At 41.4% G+C, this 10,853-nt stretch overlaps 1 protein-coding gene across 1 annotated transcript in view; it reads left to right on the top strand.

Annotated features, from left to right (window-relative positions):
* Nucleotides 1-10,853, top strand: part of LOC103587220 (phosphatase and actin regulator 1) — a gene marked incomplete at its 3' end in the record, with an annotated part of 334,588 nt that overhangs the window by 27,401 nt on the left and 296,334 nt on the right. Inside the window, exon 4 of the mRNA XM_008568660.1 lies at nt 88-234. Coding sequence (XP_008566882.1) covers nt 88-234 — 147 coding nt within the window. The remainder of the gene's footprint in view (nt 1-87; nt 235-10,853) is intronic.

Here is a 10,853-nt window from a genome sequence, read left to right as displayed (position 1 = left end):
CTCCTCTCCCCTCCCCCTCTCCGTGTGCGCCTCTTCCCTTCCCCTCCCCCCCTTTTCCGCCTGTCTCCGTCTCCTTCTCCCTCTCAGCTCGCCGGGCGACCCTGCTCCTGCCTCCCACATTAATGGCGACATCCTCGGAGGATGATATAGACCGGCGGCCCATCAGAAGAGTCCGCTCCAAGAGCGACACGCCATACCTCGCCGAGGCCAGGATCTCCTTCAACCTGGGGGCAGGTAAGGACGACCCTCTGGCCTCCCTTCCTTGCTTCGCTCCTGGCCGGCTGGCTCGGCACCCCGCCCCCCTTTGGGGTCCCCTCCCGGTTGTGTCCCTTCTTGCCCCCGTCCTCCCCCACCAGGCGCTCGCTCAGTCGCTCTCTTTGTGTCGCCGGTGTGAGGAGTGTGTGTGTGTGTGTGCATGTGTGTGTGTGAGTGTGTGCATGTGCATGTGTGTGTGTGCATGCGTGTGTGTGTGCATGTGTGTGTGCGCGTGTGTGCATGTGTGTGTGTGCGCGTGTGTGAGTGTGTGTGCGTGCGTGCGAGTGTATGTGTGTGTGTGTGTTGCAGAGGTGGGGGAGGGTAGTACGCGGAGCTCTACACCCGACCAGGAGTCGCACGCGGGCTTCCCCTGCCATGAGGAGCAGAAAGTGCTGTCAGTGGTGACAATGATGTGAGGAGTAACCACAGCGGCTCAGGATGCTGCTGGCGGCGCTGGCTGCGGGCGGAGGGTCTGGCCAGGCTCTGTGGCTGAGGTTCGCTGACCGGGCTACTACAGGGTGGAACTTGTTGGTGACATTCAGACCCTGGTGATGTTGACGGGGTGACACTGCCGCTGCAGTGTTGGAGTAAGGAGAGGGGGTGGGGTTGACTGCTGGGAACAGAACCTTTTCCTTGCACCAAGCAGTTGGGAAGCAACCCTGGTGGTGGTAATAATAACATGGTCTATAGGACACATGCTAGGTGATTTGATGCTTTCATTGAAACCGGTGCCCAAAGTGGCCCAGATAGAATTAAGTGAAAAGAGTAACTGAGGTAAAGGAGGGAGGGAAGGAAGGAGATGGGGAGGAAGGGAGGAGACAGCGAAAGATGGAAGGAAGGAAGGAAAGAAGGAGGGAGCAGCAGAATGAGGACTGAGGGATTCAGAGTAAAAAGTGCCTCAATTGAGTCCACTCAGGCTATCCAATAAGAGACGCCCAGACTCCAGCTGCTGCTGCACACTCCCACTGAGTGAGTTACCAGTGTGTGGTCACTGTCACTGGAGGAAGTTGCTCGCCACTAATTTCAGAGTGCTGCCTTTTCTGAATGACTCCTGAGCCTCAGTCCTAGCTTCTGTGTCTTCTTCTCCAGGGTTCCTTGTTATTCTAGCAACTCCAGTGCAAAAATACTGCAGGCATTTTCCTGAAGATTCTCACTTAAAATAAGTTTTAAAACCAGACCATACCTTTTCCTTTAGGAAATTAACTCTTAAAAATGGAAATGAATCAGTGTGTGTGTGTGTGTGTGTGTGCGCACGCACATGTGTTGAAGCAAAGAGAACCTCCAAATGATGGGTATTTTATTCCCCATTGAGAAGTTTAAACAGAAGGGAAAACTGCATACAGAAGCAAAATGCACTGGTTAAGCAACCAAATCTTTATGGCTGGAGTGTGCTAGAGTAGCCAAGTTCCTTGGAGTGTAATTTTTGTCTTGGTGGTTTGGTTATTTTAATCATACATATCCTGTCCCTTTTGAAATGTTTGCCTCTGGCTTTGGGGCTGGGGAAAAGAGAACTTTATTGAGAAAACTTTGGCGATTTTTGTGGCAGGCTGTAGTAGCCCATGGTGATCACTTTGAAAGTGTTAATCCCCTACCTGTATGCTTCGGATTCAGCATATGGTTGTGAGAGGTCTTGTAAGGGACTGAGAAGAGTTTCCATTAGGAACAGTATTATTTTCCCAATCCAGTAATATTAGACATTATTCCATTGGCCCCTTGCTACATTCCATTAGTGTCTAGCTTAGTACTAGAGGAAAAGGGCTAAGGCAGCAGTTACTATATGTTGTTTACCTTCTACTAGTATTTTTTAACAAAACAATAAAATAGAGCACTAAAAAAGTTTCAAGTTTCAGCTACTACTCAGTTACGTTGAGCCACTTTGCCAACAGTGGCTTTCAGTCTTTTATTCTGGTTGTATTGCTCTGTAGTCCAATGAAAAGATTGGCTCAGGGAGGACATGTGTCCCCTTCTTTCCAAAATAAACAAGCCAGACAAGCACCCGGTCCCGTCTGTATGTTCCTTGAAATACCCCTAAATGCAAAGTGGCAAGAAAGACACCAGCGAGCGAGAGAGAAATGCTGTATAGAGGATGTTGGTAAAGAAGGGAGAGCCGTCTGAGCGTGCTCTGGACTGCAGTCCAAGGAACTGTCCTCCCTTCGTGGTGCTGAAGTGCAGCACGGTGAGGCGGAGACGTGGCTGTAAGGTGGACCTGGAGCGAGGGCTGTTCAGTCCCTCTCTGTGATGGAATCCTAGGAAAAATGCCTAGGATCTGGTAACCGAAAACTTTTCTATCTCTGCCCACCTACATTTGCTACCTGTTTACTACGCCTCAACGCCTACTGCTCCACAGCTCAAATCGGGTGATTTTTGCTCTAATTTTGCGCCGGCTGCTCACTCCTGGGGCTTTGTTTATTTTCCAGCTGGTTTCTGGTTGCTTTCCTAACAAAGTAAGATGTACTCGCAGATGTGCCTTTCCTCCACGTTTAAAAGTAATTGTAACCCCTGGTTTAAAAAGCAAACAGCCTTGTTTATCTCCTTAAGCAGCAAGTTGTAATTAAACTGTTAGCGTCATTATCAGCGTTGCTGAACGGAAAAGGCTGCACACTCCCAATAAGTTACATAATCTGGGCATAGAGAGAATTGTGTTTGTCTCTTAACAACAGTTTGTAAACAATTAAGCAAGGAAGCATTCCTCTGCCCTTTCTTTCCACTCCTTTCCTGCCCAAAACAGTCACTTAGTGTTTATTCTTTCCAGAGAAATTCTTTGTTGGATTAAACTATTTGTGTTTAATATTTGCTTTCCTACACCAGCTCATTGTATATAAATCCATGTTTAACATTTTAGAGGTTTAGCAATGATTCAAGGAAGTAAATATTCCTATATTCATTTTACTTAGCTATCATAAAATTATTTTTGGTACCAACTCCCTTAAATTAATCTGTACAGTTGCCAAATAAAGTGGGCTGGGCATTTTGAATACTAATTAAATACTTAAGCATACCTTCAACTACACCCTGGCCCTGCCTGTACTTAATAATATCATTTCAGAAATAACTCTACAGCTTAAGTGAAGGATATGCTCCTTCACCTACAGTCCCAACTCAATCAAAGAATAGCACCAAAACATGGGTCTTTCTTCAATTTATAAAGATGCTAATTTCAAGGCCCAGCCTAAATTGAGAGAGGAGATAACAAAAATGTTCTAAACCATGACTTTTATTTTTCTACAAGAACCCCTTTCCTAGGTTTTTAACTTCTGCTCAGCATTGAGTAGATGCCAACATTGCCATATGATTATTTGTTGAAGATAGTATAAATGCTAAAGATAACTAAGTCGACATATTTATTGAAGGTTACCTAGACACATCAGACCTCATATAAAACATTGGAGGAGAGTTTTCCCCCCTGAGAAATTCAAATGTGCTAAAAGGACATCTTGTAACAGAAGAGTATGTTCACACTATCAGTAGCAAGTGTTTCTAATTGTATTCTCACTTACTAATGAACATTACTGACGTTTAGCTTGTAAGAAGTCACCCTGCCATATGAAATCATTCATTCACTGCATTAAAGTGAATGCAATGAAGAGGTGCAGCTCCTCTGGCAGCTACTTTCCTATGGGCTAGTGTATTCTATTCATCTTCATATTGACAGTGTATAGAAGAGTATCTGATACATAGAAGATGCTGAAACAGAAATGTTCTCCACAATGACACGCTTAAGTGAATCAAAGTGTTATGGTAAGTGAAGAATTAAGCACATCTAAAATTCCTTAAAGGGATGCTTACCAAGACCTTTAGACTGGTGAAACGATCTCAGTCCAGCATGACAACATTCACAATTTGTCCAGGGATACTTCTTACTGCCAAGTGATGATAGCACATTCTGAGCCACCACTTCTCAGTATCATGACTTTCATAATTTAGCTAAGATATAAGGGTCTTCCTTCTCAAGAAAGATAGAAAATAAGTTTATTGAGGTCTAGTTTATAACTTATCTGGCTGACCCAAGCATTCTTATAGGTAGCTAGAGCAAGCCAATCCTGACTGCCATTATCCTCTGGGCCTGAGACTGTGAAGGGACCAGTGGATGTCAGAAACAGCTATTCTGGGGCAACATCAGAACTAAAACAGATCTCAGCTTTCCAAAGAGGACAAGCATGCTGAGGTTGACTGTGGTAATCTCTACCTTACAAAGCAGTTCTGAAATGCTAACAGAGGTTGGACCTCTTTGGGATTAGAAAAGAACTCATTTCTCTCAACAGTTCCCAAATTGGTTTTGTGTTCTAAACAATTTCAAATCATCAGGATGATTAGCCTTCCTCCTTCCTTCTTTCTTCTTCCTCTTGGCCCAGACGATAAGAATGGATGGGTCTGTAAGAATGGATGGGTCTGCCAGATGAAGTTATAAACTGGGCCTCAAGAGACCTCTTTCCAACCTCTCTTGAGAAGGAAGACCATTATCCCTTAGCTAAATTATGAAAGTCATAATACTGAGGAGTGGTGGCTCAGAATGTGCTATCATCACTTGGCAATGAGAAGTGTCCCTGGGCAAATTGTGAATATTGTCATGCTGGACTGAGATTGTTTCACCAATCTAAAGGTCTTGGTAAGCATCCTTCTTCATTACTTCACTGAGGAATGCCAATGTGCCCCTTACAATATTTTTTACTACTGATTTCAAATTGAAGGCATATCGTATGGGTCTGGCTTTTATTTGGTGGCCTGAACTCTCTTTTTAAGTGTTGTTTTCCATACTCAGTAGCCAGAATTCAAATGCCTGCCAAGAGCCTCTTTTGTGGGGTCTTCTCTCCTTCTGTGTCGTAGTTAAAGCTAACTAATTTGATAATCTCATCATGTCATGCATTAAGTTGCTACTAATGAAGATCACCTCAGATAACATAAATAATATAAACAAGATACAAGAACATAAATGATTAATACTATGAGTCAATGAGAAGCCCTTTTCCTAAATATTTAACTTGGCTGTTTACCATGTCATTGTTTCAACAACAATTTATACATTTATGAGACAAAATCCGCATTGGGTGATTAAATTTTCTTAATATCTTTGCTGGAGGCATTATTAATTTTTTAAACATCTAAGTATTGTATTTGCTACTATCTTATGACTAAATGGTAAATTACTTCTTCAGTTTGTCTGTGTATGTCTATATAATTTAATTTCATGGAAGCCCACAGAGGTGTGTTTTATGTGAAAAATGAAAGGCAAGAGTCAGAAGAATTTGACTGTAACGCATCTTTCTAGTAAGACCATGGACAAGTCATTTAACCATTTTGGGCCAGATTCACCCCACTATAAGATGAGGGATTTAGATTTAAAATCTCTGAAATTCCATCCAGTATGAAAATAACTGGTATTTCTCACTCTAGCTGTATTATTGGATACATACTATATCACTGATTTTTATATAGTCTTATTTATAATATAAAACATATAGAATAGCATATTTCCAATAAGGATTAAAATACTTGATCACAGCAAGGTTATAGAAATATGCTGAGTTAAAAGAAGAATAAATACATAGTATATAGGCACATTTATGTATACCATATTAATTAAAATATTTTTAATTTGAATATTCAGGGATTGAAGTCTTTAACACAGTTGATGCTCTATAAATATTTGTTGTATGATTGAATAAGATATTGGAGAAATCTTAGCATAAATGGAGTGTGAGAAAACCAAATATTAATCTGGTTTCTAATTGGCATCCCACATCTTTTAACCTGTTCTCCATTATAGTTAAAATTAAATGAGTATGTAAGATTTATATTTTCCCTTTACCCTCTTAGACCACCAGGGAAGCTAAGCATATATGCTGATGAGCTAAATGACAGGATTCGACAAAGCTGCAATGTACCCTTTGGAATTTACTGATATAATGATCCTTACCTCTAGGCACTGACCTAGCCATGGCATTACAAGGAACTTTTTTCCTTTCTCTTCACTGGCCACGTAAGCTAGAGCAATAAACTATCAGTCATAATAAATGCAGCAGATGTACATTAATACATTTTCATACATACATTTTAATTGTAAAGCAAAAATGTTTTAAAGTTATTTATGGAGTTACTCTATGAAATTACTCTTTGCTATATGGAGCTTCAATTCATGATTACTATTTAGTGTACAAGTAAGAGTTAAAATATAAGCAGGAACAGAAGTTAATTTGTAGAGCTGACGTTTTTTTCTTCTTGACCTAGGGGACAGGCCTTATTATAGCCAGTGTGTTATGTTATGTAAACAAAAGAGGGCCTGAGAGAACAATCGATAGACATAACATTTTCTTCGTTGTATGGTATGATAGAAACTAACTATATTTGTTCATATTTTGTTTCATCACTCTCTACACCCACTATGATAGGTGCTAAAGTGGATGTGATTTTCTTGGGGGGAAAGGGGGGACATGTTGACATTTTAATTGCTTTAATTTACAAGTCTTTTATATAATGAAGGATAGTTAAAGACAAAATCAATTTTATGGCCTTATTGAATGATGATGGATTTGCATGACTTTCTACACAGGTTACCAAAGGATGACAGGAGTAATCTCATGCTAGTAGTTGTTTAACATTTATGCATGCAAGTGTGTGTAAAAGCCTGCAGGTTTCCTATCGATCTTCGCTGCCACTTGTATACCTTAAACTAACAATTCGGCAGCAGAATCTTTGATGGTAAATACTTGGGCTGTAACTGTAGACATGAGAATTCAATGGACATCTTGGTTTTAAAACTATTCTGGACTTCATCAATATTCTCATTTGCCATTTACAGACATGGAAAGCCCGTTCTTGCTGATCTCCACAAACCAAGACACGTTAGTGTAATATTAAACCATGGTTTAATCAAAGGTACAGGCAGAGCTTTATTGTTCCTGAGTTTCTCTCTTATTCCACTTGGGCCTTTTTTTTCCAAAGGGAGAGGTAAGAAGAAATAATATTTATTTAGCAAATATTAATTGAGCAGTTAACTATGTAGCAGACCATTTTTAGACACGTGGGATATATTAGTGGCCAAAACAAATAGCATCTTACCCTCATGACTTTTAACTTCTAAAAGTGGATTATGGACAACAGACAATATAATATGTAAGCAAATTGTATAGTGTTAAGTGAATAAGTGTTGGGGCAAAAATGAATGTAGCAGACTAAGGATGAGGCACGTGGGAGGAAGGAGAGGAGTGGACTGCAGGATAGATGACACTAAGAAGAAGAAATTTGAGCCATGGCGGGATGGGGTGGGGGACAGAGTGGGACAGAGCTGAGGGAAGGGAGGTGGAAAGGCCCTGCAGCAGGAGCATTCCAGTGTGGCTGGAGAGAAGTGAGTGAAGGGGAGGGAGAAGGAGAGGAGATTCTGGAGGGAGCAAGGACCAAATCACGTAGGGTCAAGTGGGCCCATGCAAACACTTTGGCTTGACGCTTAGTGAAATGTGGCACACTGCAGGGACTTGAGCGTAGGTGTAACACCATCTGATGGGTTTTAAAAGAATCCCTGGGGCCATGATGTTAAGAATGGGCTACAGTGGGGCAATGAAGAAGCAGGAAAGCTGGTTTGGAGGCTATTAGAGCGATCCAGAGAAATGGAGGTGGTTCATTGGCGTGGTCTGGCAGAAGCAGCGAGACATGGTCAGATTCCATGTGTGTTTGAGGACAGCCAAGATGGATCGGACATGGGGTGTGAGAGAAGGAGAGGAGCAAGTAGTACTTTAAAAGTTTGACCTGAGCAATCAGGACAGAAGGGCCATGTTGGGGAGACTGGGAAATAGTAAGGAATTCAAATACAGACATGTCAAGTGTGAGATGTCTACCAGACATCCACCCAAACAGGGATAGAAATTAAGCAGTCACATGAGTATCTGATTAAAAATGAGGTCTGGGCTGGCCCGGTGGCGCACTGGAGAGTGCGCCACTTGGGAGCGCGGCGGCGCTTCCGCCGAGGGTTCGGATCCCATGTGGAGACCGGTTCCCGCTCACTGGCTGAGCATGGTGCGGGTGCAACACCAAGGATTGCGATCCCGTTGCTGGTCCCCGGTATGGGTACGACACCGAGGGTTGCGATCCCGTTACCGGTCAGTAAAAAAGACAAAAAAGGAAAAAAAATAAAAATGAGGTCTGACCGAAAATAAGTATTTGCATTCTCACTATGTAGAGAGCCTTTACTAACGTTTACTACCCCAAGGACCTTATAAGCCGTTGCTCGTTTATTTCTCATAATAACCCTATGAGATTGGTGTTATTAATTACTATACCTATTTTATCCCGGTGGAAACAAAGTCATAGAGAAGTTAAATAACTTAGCAAAGGTAATGCAGCTATTAAGAGGAAGAATAGGAGCATGGATCATATTATACAAGTTCAAAACCTATGTTCTTAACAGTCATGATTTACCACAAGAGAGCAAGCTTACATTACCAGCTTTGCTATGAGGTTGCACTTAAAGCAGAACATTAAAGCCAAATGAAAGAAAGAGATAGAACTAAGGATGTATCCCAGCTCAGTACTTTTGTGAAAAGAAAGTTGGCTGAGAACCACTGTAAGAAGTGCATTTTATGTCATCCCATATAACACACATATGTATTTATAATTGGAATAAAATATTCCCCTGAACACCCTTATAAAGTGCAAATGTACCCTGGTGTTTTCTGTATGATCCTATCCCATTCCTCCCCACTCCATTTTATTTTAATATATTTTAATGATAAAAATGCTAGTTATAACACACCTAAATGATTTTACAACCCACAGTTTGAAAAATGTTACTTAATTAGTGGCTTTCTAGGGACTCTCTCTGAATGCAGGAAGTGTTTGCAAGGAAATTCCACTTTGGTACTTCTGCATGGCTAAGAATGTGGTACATTCACTTACCTGGACATGGGTCAAGGTGAAAAAGAAAAATTCCAAAGAGTCAGTATTGACTTAGCCCTTAGGCACAACAGGCACAGAGCCACATTAATGATATTTTTAGAGGCCTAAAAAAAGTGTTCATTTCTTTCAAAGTCAGAAAGAAAAAATGAATATAATCCAGCCTGTGGATTATATTTATCTTTACACCAACACAGCCATAAAATACAGTTTTTAATGTTTTTTGTGGTGAAAGAGGCCCACAAAGGCAAAAGTGCCTAGGACCCACAGAAGTCATAGTAAGCCCTGCAAAGAGAGGAACGAGCAGAGGGGAGAATGACCCTTTTTTTCCCAAGGTAGTACAGTTGTGAGGAGGTTATTTTTGGGAGCCAGACTTTCTTGGTTCTGCCACTTACTAGCTGTGTGATCTTGAACATTTAACCTCTCCCTGCCACAGTTTTCTCACCTGTAAAATGGAATGGAATGGTGACCATCTTGAAGGTTTGTTTTGAACAGCAAATAATGTAATAAATGTAAAACACCTAATTTATAAAAGTAAATAATTTAATAAATGTAAAAATGTAAACATAAATGTAAAACACCTAGGATACTGCCTGCCACGTAGTGAGTATTCATTAGCTAGAAGTGGAGAAAGATGTCCATTGCGTTTCTCTTTTCAACTTCATCTTTTCTATTCTTCTAAGATACTATCCAAAAAATGACGCGCCTCTGGTGACCACCTCTTAGTCCTAGGAGCAGACAAAATGAGTTACAAATCCAGAAACCACTCCCATAAGAAGCAAATGCTTCTGGGGCTAAATTTTACCACTATTCAGTCCTTCTTGCTTAGACTACAGGGCGACAATGAGAAAGGATGTCACCCCCCAGACTAAGTTGAATGGATCAACCTTGAAATACCTTTTGCAAATGGTGACGTGGAAATGAGAAAAACCTACTGGAAATTCAAACTATCCTCCAAACTAGGAGGGCGTGCTGTGTGGGGAGGGAAATAAACAGAAGAGCAGAGAAAGAGAGACAGGGAGAAGAGAAGAGGGAGGCAGGGAGAGAGAACACAACCTTTCAATTTGAGAGGTCTTTCTCACTGGTCAGGTGAGTACGTTCAAAAATCACAGGATCTTAACTTTTGAAAGTCAAGAGAAGCATCTCCTCCTCTTCTCTGAATAGTAGTGTTCTGTGATGAGTTTGGAGATTCACTGGTTCCAAAACCCAAGTGTGCTACTTCTGAGCTGAATCATCTATCTCTCTGAACCTCTGAAACCTGTGACGTGTGAATAACACTTTGCCTAGTTTTCACCTACTTTGAGAACCAAATGTGAATATGATTTGCCAACAGCTGAGTGCTACACAAAGGCAAGAAAGAAACGTGGTCTGGGTGAGTGGGACAACTGCAGACGTCCAGCTATGGCAAAAATAAGGCACAGGCATTAGAATGTAGAAAATAGACTAATTCTCCCTACACGGCTGCCTTTGCCATTGCCAAAAACTCAACACAGCCTAACTGGCCACCAAAACTAAACACGGCTTTTACCAAAGTGTAAATTCAAGCCTTGTTCAGGCCTCTACTATCAACTCTTGTCAAGGTATGACATGTGTTCTCCTTAGAATATAATTGTCCATCAGTAAGGAAAAAGAGCTTGAACTCTACAAGTGTCTTTGAGTTGCAGAAATTTTTAATTTCTGAGCATAGTCCCAGCCTCCGTTCCCACCTGGTATCA

The sequence above is a fragment of the Galeopterus variegatus genome, unplaced genomic scaffold (genome assembly GCF_000696425.1).
Source record: "Galeopterus variegatus unplaced genomic scaffold, G_variegatus-3.0.2 Scaffold430, whole genome shotgun sequence".
Lineage (NCBI taxonomy): Eukaryota > Metazoa > Chordata > Mammalia > Dermoptera > Cynocephalidae > Galeopterus > Galeopterus variegatus.
Note: the sequence above shows the minus strand (reverse complement) of the source record. Positions and strands in the feature narration are given on the sequence as shown.